Raw genomic sequence first — 21,846 nt, forward strand, 5'->3', positions numbered from 1 at the left:
TTGATTGGTCAAGGGCTATAGTCCAGCCCACATCCATATTCCAATAAATTGAAGAGCACGGGATATGGATGGGTGATTCACATGGAGCCAATCTAACTGGAGCATTGTGGACGTTCTGACAAACTCTGTATATCCTTTTGTCTTTTTTATATATTTTTTTGTAATTCTTTTTGTATATATTTTATGCTCTCCCCACTTTCGGGATATTAAATTATAAAACTAATAAGTGACTTCTGTGTACTAATCTATCCCTGGAGAGATTGTTGTATTGTATTTTGTATGTGCTCAGTCTAGTTGCCAATCTGTATGTAATTGTGGCAAGCTACCGTTTGTGTCTGTCTGATGTAAGGACAGTGGGAAAGTGACTACCACTTCTAGTTCATATGATAGCTGGAGGAATCCTAGAAGTGTGTGCTAAGGCCTTGATTGGTCCCCAACCCTTAAGCTGGCCATACACCATACAATTTTCCTGTTCAATTTTCTTTAGATTTACCTTCAACTATGTAGTACAAGGGCCTGCCTGATTGCATCCAAATTGAAAGTGTTTAGGTTTGACCTCCTATTATATGGTTTTGGTAAATCTAAAGGAAAGTTGAACAGGAAAATTGAATAGTGTATGGCCAGCCTTAGAGTGCACCAGATTGTATATAAGATTTGTATCTGCCATGTGTTGTCAGCCAGCTAGATTGCAGTTGAGTCTCCCTCTAGTGGTGACCAGAGGTAGTGCTGGCTGTGAAAGTGTATAACATTAAGTCTTGCTTACTAAAATTAAGCTCCCTCTCATTCCATCATACCTTAGTCAAGGTCCTCGCTCCGTTTAACTATTTGCAGTGGGCTTGCTTTCTTGACACGAGGGTCCACCTAGATCCCCCATCATCTGATAAACACATAGAAACAATGTATTCAGTCAGTGTGTGTGTTTCCTACAGATGGATCCAGTAATGGGAACCCACCAGAGAGATGTCCCCGTCCTCTGTATTCCCGGGATTCCACACAGGAAGGTCACACCATCCCTCACCATCATCAGGTAGATGAGGAACAATCACTGATAGTATCATTAGGGTCTGTACATTATCTGCATTGTTACAATTTATGTCATTTAATTATATATTCAGAGTGGAAACCTGAGAGAGTCTAAAGTTGAGGTTAAAGAAGAGATAAAAGAGAGGATGATGAGGATGGGGTGATGGAGGAGTCAGAGTTTCTAAAAGAACACAAAGATCTGTACCAGGACACCATGGTGGAGTCATCAAGCTACAGAAACCCACCAGAGAGATGTCCCCGTCCTCTGTATTCCCAGGACTTCACACAGGAAGATCACACCATCCCTCACTGTTACAAGGTTGGTGGGACAGAAGTTATAAAACAGACTTATAGAGACAATATGTGGATTTTTTTTGTGATGTCACAATATTAAAGCTTATATTTTACAGATGATATTCTCTCTAATTTTCTTGAATTAGAGTGGAGATCCAATCGATATAGAATTTGGGGTTAAAGCAGAAGAAGAAGAGATGTATGTGAGGGATGATCAGCAGTCTATGGAGGAGGATGGAATAACGGGGACATTTATAGAGGAGGACACTCCTACAGAGATCAGCACAGGTGGGTCATTAACACTAAATACATTTCTCCACCCATACTGCTCACTGATTGGTCCAGAGTAGGGCGGGGGCTGGGTGATATCAACCTGTAATCCCCTGGTCACTTTCCTGAGCTGTGTTCCCCGTCCTTTATTCCTGTATTTCTCTGGGATAATCTTCCTTCTCTGGGCTGCAGACACAATTTATGTATCTAGACTGGATTTATGGAGATTTTGGGGTTCAGGTGTTACTTAACCTGGGCACCTGGGGCATGTGCTTTGGGTCTTCTGCCCCATGCCCAGGCCTAGCAAGATCTCTGACAGAACAGAACACCCAATCTCTGCAATCTCGGAACACCCAATAAGAGGATAATATGCGGCTGGTCTAAACTATGTGGCATGTTTACCAATGCCAGGAGCATGGCGGACAAGATGGGTGAACTAGAGATACTATTGTATGAGAAGGATTTGGATTTTGTGGGAATTTCAGAGACCTGGGTCAACAGCTCTCATGATTGGCTGGCAAACATTCAAGGGTATACCCTATACCGCAGGGATAGAGAGGGTAAAAAAGGGGGAGGGGTATGCCTATATATCAAGAATAATGTACAAGTGAATGTGAGAGATGACATCACTGAGGGAGCTAGAGAGGAGGTGAATCCTTATGGGTAGAGCTTCAAAGGGATGAAGCTAAGGGGAAAATAATACTGGGAGTATGCTATAGGCCCCCTAACCTGAGGGAGGAAGTGGAGACCGATCTCCTATCACAAATTGGATTAGCAGCAAGGATGGGAAGTGTTATCATAATGGGGGATTTTAATTATCCAGACATAGACTGGGCAGATAGACAGCGATCACAGGTCAATTGGCTTCAGTATAAATCACACAAATAGGAAACATAAAGGGAATACAAAGACACTGAATTTCAAAAGAGCCAACTTCCCTAAACTACAAACCTCGCTAAAAGGCATAAATTGGGATAAAATATTAGGAACAAAGAATACGGAGGAGAGATGGGTTTGCTTTAAGAGCATATTAAATAAGGGCATTAGCCAATGTATCCCATTGGGTAATAAATTGAAAAGAGCGAACAAAAATCCTGGATGGCTTAACTCCAATGTAAAAATGCATATAAAAGCAAAGGAGAAGGCCTTCAAAAAATACAAGGTTGAGGGATCATCCTCAGCATTCAGACTTTATAAGGAATGCAACAAGAAATGTAAGGGTGAAATAAGGACAGCTAAGATAGAACATGAAAGACACATAGCGGAGGAGAGCAAAAAAAATCTCAAGAAATTCTTTAAGTATGTAAACAGTAAAAAAGGGAGGACAGACCATATTGGCCCCATAAAGAATGAGGAAGGACATCTGGTTACAAAGGATGGGGAGATGGCAAAGGTATTGAATTTATTCTTCTCCTCAGTCTTCACAAGTGAATCGGGGGGCTTCAGTAACCAAAACTGCAGTGTTTATCCTCATGACAAATCACAGGAAGCACCTCCATGGTTAAGAGAGGACGGAATTAAAACTAGACTTGAGAAACTTAACATTAATAAATCACCGGGACCAGATGGCTTGCATCCGAGGGTACTTAGGGAACTCAGTCAGGTGACTGCCAGACCGTTGGAGAGTAGAGAGAGGGGGGAGGTGTAGTGAGGAGGAGAGACTTTGTGTTCAGAATGGAATGCGTTCCCATAGAAGATAATGTGCTTGTAATTCTCACCACAATGCACAGAGAACGCACACGTTTTTTGGGCAATGCGCAGTGCGAATGCAACGCACATATGTGAACCAGATGCATTCAATTGAATGAACTTTAAAATGTTCTGTGAATTGGATGCTCTGTAAGCCGCATCTAATTCACATAGATGTGAACGGGGCCTTAACCTTCTATGAGGAGGTGAGTTGCCATCTAGATAAAGGAAGGCCGTAGACGTGGTGTATCTGGATTTTGCAAAAGCATTTGACACAGTTCCCCATAAACGTTTACTGTACAAAATAAGGTCCGTTGGCATGGACCATAGGGTGAGTACATGGATTGAAAACTGGCTACAAGGGCGTGTTCAGAGGGTGGTGATAAATGGGGAGTACTCAGAATGGTCAGGGGTGGGTAGTGGGGTTCCCCAGGGTTCTGTGCTGGGATCAATCTTGTTTAATTTGTTCATAAACGACCTGGAGGATGGGATAAACAGTTCAATCTCTGTATTTGCAGACGATACTAAGCTAAGCAGGGCAATAACTTCTCCGCAGGATGTGGAAATCTTGCAAAAAGATCTGAACAAATAATGGGGTGGGCAACTACATGGCAAATGAGGTTCAATGTAGAAAAATGTAAAATAATGCATTTGGGTGGCAAAAATCTGAATGCAATCTATACACTGGGGGGAGAACCTCTGGGGGAATCTAGGATGGAAAAGGACCTGGGGGTCCTAGTAGATGATAGGCTCAGCAATGGCATGCAATGCCAAGCTGCTGCTAACAAAGCAAACAGAATATTGGCATTAAAAAGGGGATCAACTCCAGAGATAAAATGATAATTCCGCACCTGGAGTATGCTGTCCAGTTCTGGGCACCAGTCCTCAGGAAGGATGTACTGGAAATGGAGCGAGTACAAAGAAGGGCAACAAAGCTAATAAAGGGTCTGGAGGATATTAGTTATGAGGAAACACTTGAGAGGGGATATGATTTCAATATACAAATACTGTGCTGGTGACCCCACAATGGGGATAAAACTTTTTCGCGGAAGGGAATTTAACAAGACTCGTGGCCACTCATTAAAATTAGAAAAGAGGTTTAACCTTAAACTACATAGAGGGTTCTTTACTGTAAGAGCTGCAAGGATGTGGACTTCCCTTCCTTCCTTATTCGCTTTTGTTGCACCCATTTCCTACCAGCTGGACATTTTATATCTGATAATTTGATTGGAGCACAGACTTTTACATGTTGATAATGTGATAACATCCTCAGACTTTGGAACCTTAAAGGATAGGTTCACCTTTTTGTAATAAGATACACCCATATTCAGGGTATAACATGATACTGTTGCAACAGCCCCCCGCCGATCCCCGTTGTGACAACGAGCGGGGAATCTTCTTTCCACACCTGCCATCATAATTTTAACCAGTTGCGGATCGCCCACCACACATTTATTGGGACGATGCGGCCACTCTGTGTCAGGATCACGTAAGTGCTCCTGCTCCGTATTCCAGCATTCGGGTTTTGGCTATTGCATTCTCCCTGTCTATGTCCACCTGCAAGGTGATTGATATGGTCAGTCACCTGTTATAAGCAAGCCAAACGCTCTGTCCTTTGCTTGTGATAGCCAATGATACCTGTGTTGTTCCAGATCGAGCTGCCTGTCTGTCTGCCCTGCTTTACTAGTTTGGATTTCCCTGTGTATGACTTTTGACTGTTTCTTGATGTCTGCTGACCTTTTACCTGGACTGTCATTGAACCACGCTATCAGTCTGCTAACTGCAAGTATCTCTTGGCTTTGCTCAGTTCGCGTCTGCCCTGGTGTGGTGGCCAGGTACTATAGCATTGTGTATAAGTCCTGGGGGCAACCGAGTACCGGTAGGCCTGCTTGCCTTAAGGGAAAAGGGGCTGCTATAGGTGAAGCACACAACAGCTAGCTATAGTGTCTGACCACCTGCGTTGGGGTAGACTTGACACTCTGCGTCGGATTACGTACATGATTAGTACATGTTCCACACTCCCGGGTAGGGGGCGCGCATGCCGGTCTGGCGCTGATGTGATTTGGTTCAGAACCGATCAATCTTCAGGTCTAGGCCAATGATTTATGACCTGGACCTGCTGGTCAGTTCTGACAAATCACAGAACCTTCTGTGTCTGTGTTTACAACAGGAAATTATGTCATCTTCTCCCCTGGAGCCCTTTTCGGATCCAGCGTGACAAGAGATAACATATACTGTGAGTACAAGCACTACACTGACACCAGATCACATTTAACCCCCTGATTGCCTCCACAGTTAACCCTTTCACTCCCTGTCACAGTGTCATTCGGTACAGTGTACAGATTTTTTACTAATCACTGTATAAGTGTCACGGGTGACATCAGATAGCATGAGCATCAGTCCCAGATAGAGTCAGGGTACCCGAGTACATATTCCCTAATAAAGTTTTAATCCCTGATTGCCCCCCCTTTAAGCCATTCACTTCCTGTCACAGTATCAGTAGTACAGTGTACAGATCTTTTTTCTGATCATTTTGTTAGTCTCACGGGTGACGCCAGTTAGCTTCAGTAACAGACAGCATCATATTCATTATCACATTCAACCCTTTGATTGCCAGTAAAACTAACACACACACACAACTATACACCTCCATTACTAGTATAGTGTCTGAACGGAACAATATCTTTGATCAGTACTATACTAGTGTCCCTAATGGTATATTGTCTCAAAAAATGCAGCATTAGCAGGATCAGCCCCGACACCTGCCAGCAACTGCATTTAGCCCCCCCCCAACAAGTGCAGTGTCAGTAGATCACGGTCACTTCTGATACACACAAAAGCGTTTGCAAAGATCAGGCACTAGCAGGTACATTTTGTTTGTAGTGGTTCAAGCAGTCCCTGACAGCAAGGTGCTCTTTGTTCCCGTGAGTCACACTAGGTACCTGTAAATTTAGTGACCAAAATGTCAAACGAAAGGTACAGTGAAGAGGGAAGATGCCTACAGGAGAGGTATGGACTCTAGAGAGAGAGAGAGATAATTTTGCCCCTGTACAAATCATTAGTAAGACCTCATCTGGAATATGCAGTTCAGTTTTGGGCACCAGTTCTCAAAAAGGATATCAGGGGAACTGGAGAAAGTGCAGAGAAGGGCAACCAAACTGATAAGAGGCATGGAGGAGCTCAGCTATGAGGAAAGATTAGAGGAACTGAATTTATTCACTCTTGAGAAGAGGAGAATAAGGGGGGATATGATCAACATGTTCAAATATATAAGGGGTCCATATAGTGAACTTGGTGTTGAGTTATTCTCTTTACGGTCAACCCAGAGGACACGGGGGCACTCTTTACGTCTGGAGGAAAAGAGATTTCATCTCCAAATACGCAAAGGTTTCTTCACAGTAAGAGCTGTGAAAATGTGGAATAAACTCCCTCCAGAGGTGGTTCTGGCCAGCTCAGTAGATTGCTTTAAGAAAGGCCTGGATACTTTCCTAAATGTACATAATATAACTGGGTACTAACATTTATAGGTAAAGTTGATCCAGGGAAAATCCGATTGCCTCTTGGGGGAACAGGAAGGAATTTTTTCCCCTGCTGTAGCAAATTGGAGCATGCTCTGCTGGGTTTTTTTGCCTTCCTCTGGATCAAATGAGGGTATAAAATTGGGTATATTGGATTGTACGATATTTTTTATTTTATTTATTTATTGTTTTTAAGGTTGAACTGGATGGACTTGTGTCTTTTTTCAATCTGACTAACTATGTAACTACAGGATACTGAGCATGACAGATGAGAGCGATGGGGAGTCCTCACTGTCAGAATCAGGCTCAGTATACCAACCTGTAGAGAGAAGCGGCACCCTGACAGATAATTATGATGACGGAGTAGAGGTCCCAAGGTCAGGAGTACCTGACCCCGTTCCCCAGTTTCTGAGGAGCTGCAGTAGCATGATGATTCCCTAATGCAGCAGAGAGCCAGTACTAGTGCCGCTCTACCTTTTTAGTGAGCCCCATTGGCCTAATACTTCCTGATCATAGACAATCCAGCACTGCAGCATCACTTGGTGACGTGGTGAGTCTTATAAGTGCAGCCCAAGCTGGTGCGGTGGCTAGCAGAAGTAGTGTCCTGCAGCAGCAAGAATTAGAGCACAGGCCCATAGTGCCCATAAAGTCCTTCCCGCTGCGCTTGCAAATCCTGACTGGGAGCCCACAGATTCTGCAGCATCCGTACTTCCCCCATTCACTGGCCAATCCGGAATTCAGGTGAAAACAGCAAATTAAACTCCCTGTTTTTTAAAGCTGTTTTTCACGGAAGATCTGTATGGATCTAATGTGGACCAAAGCAATTTATATGCCAATCAATATATCGCTGCAAGCCCAAATTAAAACCTTGCCAGACATTTTGCTTGGAAACATATCATGGTTTTCGAATTTAAGATTTTTTTAGGCCTATCCCTCAACATGGGCATTGCTGAAAGGAATGAGTCGCTGTCATATTGGTCCACAGACCCGATTCATCATATGCCCATGTTCTCTGCTGCCATGGCCAGGCATAGATATGAATAAAATTATGCAACTTATGAACTTCAACAACAATGAACTCTGTTGCCCTCGGTTGTGACCCTGGATATGATTGGCTCTCAAAATTCGGCCCCTTGTAAATCACTTTAACCAAAAATCGCAGCCTTGAATATGCCCCAACAAGCTGTCTGCATAGATGAGTCCCTGATTAATTTTCTGTTTATATTGCAAAAAATAAAAATCCCAGTGGTGATCAAATACCACCAAAAAAACCTCTAATTGTGGTCAAAAAGGGTACAACATTGCATAACCGCACAATTCACATTTAAAGTAGCATAGTGCCAAATTGCAAAAATTCTCTGGTCATGAAGGAGGTAAAACCTTCCAGGGCTGAAGTGGTTAAACAGAAAGGGATAATGAGGGATAATTAAATAACCCAATGATGGTGGTCTTCAGGATCAGTCCAGTCTTCATCTTGGTTGTTCTTCCCCCATCCTCACTCTCTGACCTCTGGTGGGGCTCAGCCCCGCTGTTATTCATGACTAAATCATGGACTAAATAAGGAAGTGCAGGACTTTTTGTGTTCGGAAGATGGCAATGAGTGATAGAGGGGGTGGGGACACTTGTCCTATAATCCCCTCATCACTGTCACTCCTATAAAAGACAGTTCTCGTTGTTTCCTCACTCTCTGACTAAGGTCCATGAATAAAGAAATGAACTGGTAGGAGATCAGAGGACCTATTTACTATTTACCTTGGGGGTGGAATTGTAAGATCCTCAGAAACAAAGCTGCCTGATGTGGGCGGAGTCCTGGTTTAGGGGAACCAATCTGCTCATGTCTAGTAATAATCTTTTTATCTCTATTTTAGTAGATGGACGGGAGATGAGGAAAACCTCAGAGGATTGTCTCACTTTGTCTCCAGACTGTAAAGTAGAAGATGAGGACATCACACAGTATAGTCCAGGAGAAAACCCGACTACCTCAAATGTCCATCCGGAACCACACAGTGTAGATGGACCATCATATTCCTCTTATCCTGAGGAACCTCAGACTGTGAGGGACGGTACCGTCCTTCCAACAGAGAAGAGCTTTTCCTGTGCTGAGTGTGGGAAGTGTTTCCATTCTAAATACACTCTTAATATTCATAAAATATCTCACACAGGGGAGAAGCCATATTCCTGTCCTGAGTGCGGGAAATGTTTCCCTTTTAACTCCCATCTTAATGTGCATAAAAGATCTCACACAGGCGAGAAGCCATATTCCTGTCCTGAGTGCGGGAAATGTTTTTCACAGAAGTGCCATCTTTACAAACATCAGAGATCTCACACGGGGGAAAAAACGTATTTCTGTCCTGAATGCGGTAAATGTTTTTCACAGAAGCATCATCTTTACAAACATCAGAGATCTCACACGGGGGAGAAGCCGTATTCCTGTCCTGAGTGTGGGAAATGTTTTTCACAGAAGTCCGATCTTTACAGACATCAGGGATCTCACACAGGGGAGAAGCCGTATTCCTGTCATGACTGTGGAAATTTTTTTTCACAGAAGTCCAGTCTTTACACACATCAGAGATCTCACACAGGGGAGAAGCCGTATTCCTGTCCTGAGTGCGGGAAATGTTTTTCACGGAAGTCCCATCTTAACACACATCAGCGATCTCACACGGGGGAGAAGCCTTTTTCTTGTCCGGAATGCAAGAAATGTTTTTCAGATAAGTCCAGTCTTTACAGACATCAGAGCTCTCACCCGGGGAAAAAGCCACTTTCCTGTCTTGAGTGTGGAAAATGTTTTTCACAAAAGTCCAGTCTTTACACACATCAGAAATCTCACATGGGGGAGAAGCCTTTTTCCTGTACTGAGTGCGGGAAATGTTTTTCACGGAAGTCTCATCTTTACACACATCAGAGATCTCACACAGGGGAGAAACCGTATTGCTGTCCTGAGTGCGGAAAATGTTTTTCAGACATGTCCACTCTTTACAGACATCAGAGATCTCACACGGGGGAAAAGCCATATTCATGTCCTGAGTGTGGGAAATGTTACTCACAGAATTTTGATCTTTCCAGACATCGGAGATCTCACACGGGGGAGAGACCACTTTCCTGTCCTGAGTAAGGGAATTGTTCCTCACCGAAGTCCTGTCTTCCTGTACATCAGGGATTCCACACAACCCTCGAGGTGTATTAGTGCCTTGAATGCGGGAAATATCTTCTATATGAATGTTGCTGGATATCACAGCTCTCATGTGGGGAAGAAGCACACCCTGATATACACCTCAGATATACTCCATGACTGATCTTCATCATGTAAGAAACAGTTCATAAGGAGATCAGAGATCACCAAAGACATGGATGAAGTGTTGTACCGTGTTGGCCATTGATAGCAGTAGAAAAATAAAAATGTAGTCAATACCTTTCTGTAACACACAGCACTGTTACTGACTGCAGGATGTTAATTAACCACAAGATGGCAGTGTTCTGCAGGTTAGTTAATACAGACTTCAATATATCAAAGCAAAGAGTTGTTGAACTTGTGTGCTGATAGCAGGACTTCTATCACCAAACATGCTGAAGCAGACTATATTTCCCAGAAGAGTAATAAGAAGGGGTGGGCGCATATGTAAAGAAAAGCCCAGGGAGTTCTGGGAGAGGAAAGTGGGAGACTGTGAGAGGGGAGGATATGTAGGAGAGCAGAATGCCGATCCAGTAGGCTTCAGACTGAACCGGAGAGCCCAGACGAGAGTTCCCAGAGCGCTGATTGTACTGAGAAGCAGGATAGTGGATCCTGTCTGTGGGTAGACCGGGTCATTGCCAGCAGCACCACTATCTCTGCGGGAGGATAGCAAGAAAAGGAGGCCCCCGAGCAGCAGGGCCATCGTTCTGCACCGTTACTCTCCAGGACTGGGTGAGAGGGTTCCTAACCCGTACCACACCACTGCACACCACACATTCGGAAATAGTTGTTGTTGTCAATTATTTCAGTCTAGGATTCCTGCAATACAGGCTGCCACATAGAGACACAGACTTTGTAGTCCAAATTGGGCTGCTGCCCATCTACATCAGTGGCCCACTCAAGTGCCGCACAGGGTCTATCAAATTTAATAGACTCTGTTTGCCTGATTGGTAGGAACTGAAGAAAAGTATATTGCCCCAAGTCCTTCCTCCTGCAGAGATAGTGGTGCTGCTGGCAATGACCCAGTCTACCCGCAGACAGGATCCACTATCATACTTCTCAGTACAATCAGCGCTCTGGGAACCCTCTTTGGGGCTCTCCGCAATAAGCTGCACCCACCAAGTTCCTTACTCTCATCCATCTTCAATTCGTATACCCTCCATACCTTTGCTGAACACAGTTTAAACTCCCAGTTTTGTTGCCTTTACTAAAGGGGAACTCTGCCTACTATGTCATTATTGCTAGGAAAGTGACTGTTGGAAGGCAACATGTTATATCATATATTTCTGAATTTTTACTTTCTGATTAATAAAGCCATTTGGCCTGTTGGAAATTGTCTTGGAATGTCAGTAAAGCGAGTTTACCCAGCAGAGTGTGTGCAACTGAAGAATGCTTATCAGAATCTTCATCTGGAAAAAGGATTCACGCTTTGCCTCACACCACCTGGTGATGGGAAGATTAAAGTGCCCAATTGCCATGGCTGAAAACAGAGCTTCAAAAGGCCAATTGTTGCTAAAATGTTGACCTGGGTCAAGGTAGGTGTTCATAAACTAATGCTGCCCCCTTGTGGTAGAGAATAATATCCTTCCTGGAAGATGTTTGGGGGAATAATATACTTCCTGGTGGTTAGGAAGAACAGCCTCTTATAGCTTCTCATTGGACAGAGGACTACACGGGCAGGCAGAGGGTGTTTGTGTGGGTTGTGTCTAAGTGGGATTTAAAAAGTGAGGGCAAATGATGAGGCACTCTCTTTTCCCATTGAGCCTAGCCAAAAGACACCAAAAACTGAGGACGACCTTATGTAAAGTATCATCTATGCTCTTTTTGTTTTGTATGCTCTGTTGGAAGGCAACATGATTTAATATCATATTTCTGGAGTTTCTTTCTGATTAATACAACCAAGCCTTTGCTTTCTTGGGGGTGTTCTGGAATGTAACAGGTTGCACATCAAAGATTTGTAGCATATCTGAATGAAGAGATCAGGCCTCCATCAAGGCTGAACAACGCTTTGCTCCGGACCGTCAGTTATAACGTATGCAAGCAAGCTTGAAAGGGACCATAGCTGACAAGATGATTGATGAATGTCCTGCTACAGAAGATCAAAAGATCAAAGGCATTGAAGATTGACCAGGATACATAGACATGGACAATGCTGCCCCTAGAGGCCAATACAGCAGGACAGACAGTAATATACTATATTGAGGACTGCCCCATAAGTACTGTGATTTGTACAAGTCTAGATGGGATGGCAATGGGGTTGGGTCTGGATGGTGTATGATTGAAGTATAAAAGGACTGAAGGAGTCAGAGAGCTTCCTCACTCCACCCTTTTCACTCTTGGTTTAAGCCTGGTGGCTCTCTGAGCCGCACGGCTCCCTCTCTTTTGCCATCCTGAGCCCAGCCGACCAAACAATATCTCGAGGAAAGCATTGTAATAAGTATCTTTGATGTTCTTTTGTCATATACTCTGTATAATTCTCTATAGTATTTCCATGCTAGCATGTTCCTATTTTCTTGGGAAATAAATGAGACATTGTTTTATTAAGCAGTGTATTTGTTTTCATATTTAACCTTATATCATTGTGCTTATCAGAGTTTTAATAGATTAGCTATCTATGGGAATAGACAAGTTAATACATTGGCACAGTAAATATTATTCAAGGGTGGTTAGTTAGTTAAGGGATGCCCTCTATTTATTGCACATATGTACTTTGTAGTCAATATAGTGTTCTCTGCAAGTCCACTGCTTCCACTTTGCATCTACTTCAATTAAGTGTTTTTTCTTACAAAAATCTACAAAAGTTGATAAGGTGTAAAGTTCTCGGTGCTCCAAACTGTGCCAGCTGTAGTGTAGCCACGCCTTCTTCCACCTCTTACACACGTGATGGTGAGGGCGCCCCCTTAGTAGTGCTTCCCCACTCACCAGAGCAATATGACTCCCAGCTTTTCATCTACCAGAGTCACCAACATCCTTCACACTCTCCTCACCTCCGATGGCAAAGGAACTGGATCCTCCTCGCTCACTCCTGCAAGTCTGCTGCGCTTTCTGTCATCTCCCTCCTAGACTCCTCCTCCGACCGCTGTTCCAGCAGGAGCTCCGCCTCTTCATACACACTCAGAGCTCCACCTCTTCATACACACTCAGAGCTCCGCCTCTTCATACACACTCAGGGCTCCGCCTCTTCATACACACTCAGAGCTCCTCCTCTTCATACACACTCAGGGCTGCGCCTCTTCATACAAACTCAGAACTCCTCCTCTTCATACACACTCAGAGCTCCACCTCTTCATACACACTCAGAGCTCCGCCTCTTCATACACACTCAGAGCTCCGCCTCTTCATACACACTCAGAGCTCCTCCTCTTCATACACACTCAGAACTCCGCCTCTTCATACACACTCAGGGCTCCGCCTCTTTATACACACTCAGAGCTCCGCCTCTTCATACACACTCAGAGCTCCTCCTCTTCATACACACTCAGAGCTCCGCCTCCTCATACACACTCAGAGCTCCGCCTCTTCATACACACTCAGAGCTCCTCCTCTTCATACACACTCAGAACTCCGCCTCTTCATACACACTCAGAACTCCGCCTCTTCATACACACTCAGGGAGGAGAGAAAGGTGAAGGATATACAGTACATGAACAGACAGTGCAATGCCGTGTTCCGTCAGATTCGGCGACCCCTCAGAATGTGTAACTGAAGTGACGTTCCGTCGCCGCCATCATGCTACACCCCGCACCTGTCCATAGCATAGTTGCCAACATTGTAAAAAAAAAATGTGGGACACTTTTGTGGCTGTAGGCGGAGCTGTCCAATAATTAGGGGGCGGGGCATTCGTCAGCAGGCGTGGCCTGGCAAAAACAGACAAGTGCGGCGCGCGAAGCGTGACGCGACGAAAAATGGGTGTGGTTTACGCGAAATTGTGGGCGTGGCTTAAATGGGCGTGGCTCTAGAGGGTGTGGTTAGAGTCTGAAATGAATGAGGGATGGAGAGGGGGAGAGAGGGGGAGAGAGAGGAATGAAGGGACAGCAGGCCCAGATCCTACACAATAGAAATATGTGTATTCTAGAAAGTTTAACAATCAGCAGATAAAGATACTCCAAACACCTGGTGTTAATGCTTCAATCATCCCGGCACCATGGTTGTTATGGTGTCAGGATGATTGAAGCGCATTATTTCTATTATTACATTGTAATATAAAATGAAATCATTCAACTCACCATAATGCAGAATCAGTGGGATCCCTGAGCGTGTCACCAGCCACGTCGCCTACCACCAGCCGTCCGTCCTTGCTTCAGATGTCCGAGCAGAGTCCGTCCTTGCATCAGGTGCCCCCAGCGGAGCCCCCCTCACACCAGGAGTCCCCGGCGGAGCCCCCCTCACATCAGAAGTCCCCGGCGGAGCCCCCCTCACACCAGGAGTCCCCAGCGGAGCCCCCCCTCACATCAGGAGTCCCCGGCAGAGCCCCCCTCACATCAGGAGTCCCCGGCAGAGCCCCCCCTCACATCAGGAGTCCCCGGCAGAGCCCCCCCACTCACATCAGGTGTCCCCAGTGCCCCCCCCACTCACATCGTGTCCCACAGCGGTGCGCGCGCTCACCCCCCACCTAGAACCCCCGCCCCTTTCCATATCAGACTGGCAGCGGGGCGGGGGGTAGGCGGGCCGAGGCGGAGCGGGGCGAGGCGGAGCGGGGCGGGCCGAGGCGGGCCGAGGCGGAGCGGGGCAGGGGGTGGGCGGCGACGCAGAAGCTTCGTCTAGCCTCCCCCCAGCCGTCTTCCTGAACTTCAACAAAATGGCGGCCGGCGGAGACAATGTCTCCGCCGGCCGCCGACCTCTAGTGGCGGCGGCGGCGGCGGTTTCAAAAACCGGAACCGAATTTTTCGGGACATTTCCCGGGACACCACAAATCCGGGAATGAAGTCCAAGTCCCGGGAATGTCCCGGGAAATTCGGGACAGTTGGCAGCTATGCCATAGTAAGGATACACTGAGAAGGAGGCAAGCGGACATCTGGTTACACCCACTGGAGTTTTGCATTTCACACTTATTTATAATAGTAAAGTGAGGTTATATAGTGAAATACAGTACTTAGAACTCCATCTGACTATTTACATGTTGAATTTTAAAAGCAAACTTCTGTCAGATTAGCAAACCTATGATATGAGCAGGCTTGCCGCTACTTTTAAAATTCAACATCTAACCAGTCAGACAGAGTTCTAAGTACTGTATTTCCCTATATAACCTCAGTTTACTCTTATAAATAAGTGTAAAATGCAAAACTCCAGTGGGTGTAACAAGATGTCTGCTTGCCTCCTTCTCAGTGTATGCTTACTGTGGAGAAGTGCGGGGTGCAGCAAGATGGCGGTGACAGAATGTCACTTCCTTTACATATTCTGACGGGTTGCCGAATCTGACGGAACACCATGTTCACACTACAAGATGTTTCTTAAGCTGCAGTTCCTCTGAGCTCCACAAGGTGGTGATCTCACCTCTACCCAGTCAGGAAGTCTCTATGGAATACAGACAGGAAGTGATGTCAGATTCAGACAAGAAGTTGCATTTTTATAAGGCGTAGAGATAAGACACTGCAGGATTTGGCGGCAGAGGAGGTAATATGTAGATTAACCCCTTCAGGGGGATCAGTTGATGATTAATATATCTTGTTTCCAAAGCTGGCCATACATGGTTCAGTTTTATCGTTCATCCAGCGGGATGAGAGGAAAAAACTGAAGTGATTCCCCCATCCACACATTGGAGGGGGATGGGGGAATCCTCTCCGCTGCACTATTGTATTCTGACAATGGGGGGCGCTCCTCCGCTCTCAGAATACACAGATCAGTGATGAAGCTATTGGCTGCAGCCGCTGATCGAGTGACTTTTATCCGGCAGTGACCACACATGGATGGAAATGTGACCGATCCCTGCTGAACCAGCTGAATTTCCATGTCTCTATGGTCACATCCCAGGTCACCATGGTGACTAGAAATGGCATCCTGGCCCCTGGGCTCTTGTCATTCTCACTGTTGGTCTGAATAATGTTTCTGCCTGAAACCCGGACACATTATTCAGACAGGAATGTGGCTCGGAGCGGGGCCAGGCGGGAGGGGAGGAGGAGGAGGAGATGATGACACCCGACCTGTGAAGTGAGGGGTGGACTGGACAGGACAGGACATGAGAGGACTCATCTCACTGAGCTCCCGCTGCCGATCTTTCTCCTTTCCGCGGCCGCATTACTGTCACCATCGGCTCCTGCTTCCACCCACAGCTGCCTGTGTCCCTGCAGAGCCCTCCGGCAGAACAGAGAGGAAGGAGCGGGACCGAATCTCCAACATGGCGCCACCTCGGCACTGCCACAAAGATCCCCACAAGGTGCTGAGAAACAGGACTACAGAGTCCTTACAGGAGTAACCAGGACAAGCCTGCAAAGCAGCCAGCTAAGAAACCAGCCAGGGAGGGACATGCTGCTTTATGTACACAAGATGTCCTCTCCATCCACTCTGCTCTCACACACTGCTGGGGGAGATGTACAGGACATGCAGGAGGACACAGGAGAGTGGGGGATTGGATTACTGTCCTACACCTCATGTCCTGTGATTTGCACCCTTCTCCTGCACCCCAGGTCCTGCATTCTGCACCCCGCACCTCATGTTATGTGTTCTGCATCCTTCGCCCCATGTTCTGCACTCTGTACCCCTTGTCCTGCATTCTGAACCCTTCTTCTGCATCCCATTTTCTGGGATGACCTGCACCCTTCTCCAGTACCCTGTAGCCCATGTCCTGCATTCTGCACCACATGTCCTACACCCTTCTCCTGCACCTTGCACCTCAATGTTCTACATTCTGCACCACATGTCCTGCATCCTTCTTCTGCACTGTTCCCTTCATGTTCTACATTTTGCACCCTGCACCCCATGTCTTGCATTCTGCACCCTTCTCCTGCATCCCATGTCCTGCAGTGACCTGCACCCTTCTCTGGTATCCTGCACCCCATGCCCTGTGTTCTGCGGTGACCTGCACCCATTTATGGTACCCTGTACCTCATGTCCTGCATTCTGCACCCCATGTCCTACACCCTGCTCCCCATGTCCTGCATTCTGCACACTGTATTTTTCCCCTGCACCCCTTTTCCTGCATCCCATGTCCTGTGGTGACCTACACCCTTCTCTGGTACCCTGTACTCCATGGGGGAGAACCACTGGGGGAGTCAATAATGGCGAAAGATCTGGGGTCCTAGTAGAAGACAGACTGAGCAATAGCATACAATGTCAAGCTGCAGCTACCAAAGCCAGCAGAATATTAGCATGCATAAAAAAGGGAATTTTCTCCAGAGATAAAACTATAATTCTACCACTTTATAAAACTCTGATCAGGTCACATCTGGAGTATTCTGTACACTTCTGGTCACCAGTCCTCAGAAGGGATGTGCTGGAGAGAGTCCAAAGAAGGGTGACTAAAGTAATTAGGGGGCTGGAGGACCTCAAATACGAGGAGCACAAGCACTAAATTTATTCTCGCTGGAGAGGAGACGCTTGAGAAGGGACATGATAGCGATTTACAAATATCTCAGTGGTGATCCTTCTGTAGGAAAAAAGCTATTCAATCTCAGGGGGTGTGAGAGGACACGGGGACACACAATGAGATTGGAGGAGAATCGGTTTAACCTTAAACTGCGTAGGGTTTTTTCACTGTCAGAGCGGTAAGAATGTGAACTCTCTTCCACAAGTGGTGGTGGCTACGGGGAGTATTGATATTTTTAAGAGACTCTTGGACGTGCATCTTAAAGAATACAACATACAGGGATATGGGAATTGATTATTGACACTGACACACGTGCACCTACACAGTTTGAACTGTATGTACTATTGTCTTTATTCAACCTTACCTATTATGTAACTATGTCCTGCGTTCTGCACACTGTACCCTTCCCCTGCACTTCATTTCCTGCATTTTGCATTCTATTCTGGTACCCTGTACCCCAGGGATTCTGCACGCAGCACAACATGTCCTGCACCCTTCTCCTGCACCTTGCACCCCATATCCTGTGTTCTGCACCCCACAAATTACTTGAAAATTACTTGCCCTGCCCCAAGCGCTGACAACCCACACTTCCTTTAAAAAAACTGTCTCCTAACTTTTTTAGCTGGCTCCTAGATTCAAAGGAAATTTGTCAAGCCCTGCCTTATGTGACTTCCTCCCCTCCCCCTCATCTCCTTCATTATGTAAGTCATGCTGAGATAATCTCCCATTGGCTGAGCAATATTCTCATTTGTCTCTGAGCTCCTTCTTGCTATTCCTCGTCCTGCCTGTTGTTTCCTTGGATTGATTTTCTGTGTAGTGACCCCGGCTTCATCTCTTGGATGCGCTCGTCTGTTGCTTGTCATGACCTTTATCCTGATTCCTGGATCTCCTCCTCATCTCTCCTCCATATCCTCTTACACAGCTTTTCTCCACACCTGCAGTGATCCTGGGGGGTGGAAACTTGGCACCAGCACTCAGCAAAATCCATCCCCACCATTAGGAGCTCTGGAGAACATTGCCTGCTATTTACACTCCGTTCCTCCGCACGTCACCTGATCACATGAGAGCTTACTTTCACAGATTCCTGACAGATTTCTGTATGGTAAAGGTCAAAGTTCATTTTTCAGTTTAGGAGAAGTAGGACACACCCAGGAACAATGATTTGGTTTCCATGGGAGCCTCCTAGAGAGGACCCCTCAAATCTCCCTCTCTAAATGTTTCTCCATCCAGAGATTATATGTCCTATGACATCACACTGACCTCACAGTTCCTCCTCCCAATGTCCCTCCATCTGGCTTTTTATTTCTGATGCTCTTAGGATGTGGGCGGACCCTTGGCATCCTCACTAGCAAAGTGGGCCTGTTGGTCCTGCATTGTATGTAATGATATTAGAATGTCTGCAACACGTTTTTAACCTGCAGAGTGTGGGGGTCCTGTGTGGGTAAATTATACCTCAGACTGAGGTGAGGCTTTAATAAAATGGAGACCTGAAAGGTGAGGTGAGGAGGATTCTGGGAATATCATTTAATTTTACTATTTGTGTTCAGATCTAGAGTTTTCCTCCTGTGAAGTCTGGAGATCATATGACCATCACATTGCCTCCACCTCCCTCCCTGATAGAATAGAGAAATAAAAAGAAGATTCTGGAAGTCACCAGAGAGATCATCGAGGAGAGGTGAGCGGTGCTGGGAATTCTGGGACATTATCCAGTAACAGACAAGGGATGTGTCCGGATGGTGACTGTATCATTGTGTGTGTCAGGTTCCTATAAGGTGTCAGGATGTCACTGTCTATTTCTCCATGGAGGAGTGGGAGTATTTAGAAGGACACAAGGATCTCTACAAGGACCTCATGATGGACAATCAGCCGCCCCTCACATCACCGGGTAAGAGGAGACTTTATTGTAAAGGAGAGAGCAGTACGGAGGATCCACCTAGATCCCCCATCATCTGATAAACACATAGAAACAATGTATTCAGTCAGTGTGTGTGTTTCCTACAGATGGATCCAGTAATGGGAACCCACCAGAGAGATGTCCCCGTCCTCTGTATTCCCGGGATTCCACACAGGAAAGTCACACCATCCCTCACCATCATCAGGTAGATGAGGAACAATCACTGATAGTATCATTAGGATCTGTACATTATCTGCATTATTACAACTGATGTCATTTTTATTATATATTCAGAGTGGAAACCTGAGAGATTCTAAAGTTGAAGTTAAAAAAGAGATAAAAGAGGAGGATGATGAGGATGGGGTGATGGAGGAGTCAGAGTATCTAAAAGAACACAAAGATCTGTACCGGGACACCATGGTGGAGTCATCCAGCTACAGAAATTCAAAAGAGAGATGTCCCCGTCCTCTGTATTCCCGGGATTCCACACAGGAAGGTCACACCATCCCTCACCATCATCAGGTAGATGATTGACAATTATTGGTAGATATGATTTATACACAGCATGTTTGTTACAATGAGTGTTTTATTATATATTCAGAGTGGAATCCTCAGTGATTATAATATTGTTGTTAAAGAAGAGTATAAAGAGGAGGATGAGGAGTATGGAGTGATGGAGGAGTTATCAGAAGGACACAAGGATATGATGGAGCCACCAAATACCAGGAACCCACCAGAGAGATGTCCCCATCCTCTATATTCCCGGGATTCCACACAGGAAGATCACACCATCCCTCACTGTTACAAGGTTGGTGGGACGGAGGTTATAAAACACACTTATAGAGACAATGTGTGGCTTTTTTATGTGATGTCACAATATTAAAGCTTATATCTTACAGATGATATTCACTCTCATTTTCTTGATTTAGAGTGGAGATCCAATCAATATAAAACTTGAGGTTAAAGGAGAAGAAGAAAAGATTTATGTCAGGGATGATCAGCAGTCTATGAAGGAGGATGGAATAACGGGGACATTTATAGAGGAGGACACTCCTACAGAGATCAGCACAGGTGGGTCACTAACACTAAATACATTCCTCCACCCATACTGCTCACTGATTGGTCCTGAGTAGGACGGGGACTGGGTGATATCAGCCTGTAATCCCCTGGTCACTTTCCTGAGCTGTGTTCCCCGTCCTGTATTCCTGTATTTCTCTCGGATAATCTTCCTTCTCTGTGCTGCAGACACAATTTATGTATCTAGACTGGATTTATGGAGATTCTGAGGTTCAGCTGGCAGCAAAATGTTCATTTTCACCATAGATGTTACTAGACCTAGGCACCTGGGGTATGTGTTTTGGGTCTTCTGCCCCATGACAGGGTATGGCTAGATGTGTCATACATACTGTGCCGCCACATAGTGCATTGGAATCCCTGATTGGCTGAAGCAATGTCATTTTTAGTGTGATATTGGCATGGAGAGCGATAGAACATGGCTCTGTTCAGTGCTATTAGACAGTGAGTGTGCTATAGTGTACTATTGTGATGCTATTGTCATTGTAGAAAATCAGTTTAGTGTGAATATAGAGATAGTTCAGTCAGTGTGAGTGTAGTGACCATCATTCATCTTTATATTAGTGTGAATCTAGTGATAGTTCAGTCAGTGTGAGTCTAGTGACTGTTTAACACAGTATACTTTAGTGCCTTTACTGCAAGTTTAATGTCGTATATTTCTGTGCATTAGTGCAGTATATTTCAGTGCATTACTGCAAGTTTTACGCTGTATATTTCAGTGCGTTACGTGCCATTTAACGCAGTATAGTTCAGTGTGTTCCTGCAAGTTTAATACAGTATATTTCAGTGCGTTATGTGCTGTCACGGAATCACTTCCCACACTCTGCTTGACTGCTTCTGTCATATATTGCTACCTCCCAGTCTGACTATAGATATCAGATATTCCATCCGCTTGCTACCAATAACTAGGCAGTACTCTTTTTTTCTGCTGAATATGAACTGTTTATTGAAACATAAGTAACATTGGGGACAATCCCCCCCTCCCTTTTCATTCAGGGAGGAGTAGGCTGTCCAATCAGCAGGGAGAGCTGTTGGAGGAATTTCCCCCTCCCTCCTCACAGCAAACGCACATACATATCCTATAATACTTTTCTCCCAAAGCAGACAGACACAATAGAACAATGGAATACAGCCACACCTAACAAACACATAGCAACCCCCACCTCAGACCATCTAGCAATGGTCTCTGATGAATTGGTGGATTTTATCTTTATATATTCTTGAGGTCATACTGGGGTCTCCGGTCACCCTGTGCCCCTAATAGACACAACTTACACATAGGAGGAGCTGGACAAGGAGCTTCCAGTACTCTCCAAGGTTACATGGCTTGAACAAGCCCCCCGTCACATGCAGTGTGTTACTGCAAGTTTAATGTTGTATATTTCAGTGT

At 45.5% G+C, this 21,846-nt stretch overlaps 1 protein-coding gene across 1 annotated transcript in view; it reads left to right on the forward strand.

The window, feature by feature from the left end:
* Positions 1-933: 933 nt before the first annotated feature.
* Positions 934-21,846, forward strand: part of LOC141121993 (uncharacterized) — a 31,253-nt gene continuing 10,340 nt past the window's right edge. The window contains exons 1-10 of the mRNA XM_073611779.1: positions 934-1,027; positions 1,116-1,342; positions 1,464-1,605; positions 8,663-9,894; positions 19,146-19,163; positions 19,250-19,373; positions 19,490-19,587; positions 19,677-19,904; positions 19,984-20,190; positions 20,312-20,453. Coding sequence (XP_073467880.1) covers positions 1,187-1,342; positions 1,464-1,605; positions 8,663-9,894; positions 19,146-19,163; positions 19,250-19,373; positions 19,490-19,587; positions 19,677-19,904; positions 19,984-20,190; positions 20,312-20,453 — 2,347 coding nt within the window. The 5' untranslated portion in view covers positions 934-1,027; positions 1,116-1,186. The remainder of the gene's footprint in view (positions 1,028-1,115; positions 1,343-1,463; positions 1,606-8,662; positions 9,895-19,145; positions 19,164-19,249; positions 19,374-19,489; positions 19,588-19,676; positions 19,905-19,983; positions 20,191-20,311; positions 20,454-21,846) is intronic.

Source organism: Aquarana catesbeiana, unplaced genomic scaffold, assembly GCF_042186555.1.
Source record: "Aquarana catesbeiana isolate 2022-GZ unplaced genomic scaffold, ASM4218655v1 unanchor236, whole genome shotgun sequence".
Lineage (NCBI taxonomy): Eukaryota > Metazoa > Chordata > Amphibia > Anura > Ranidae > Aquarana > Aquarana catesbeiana.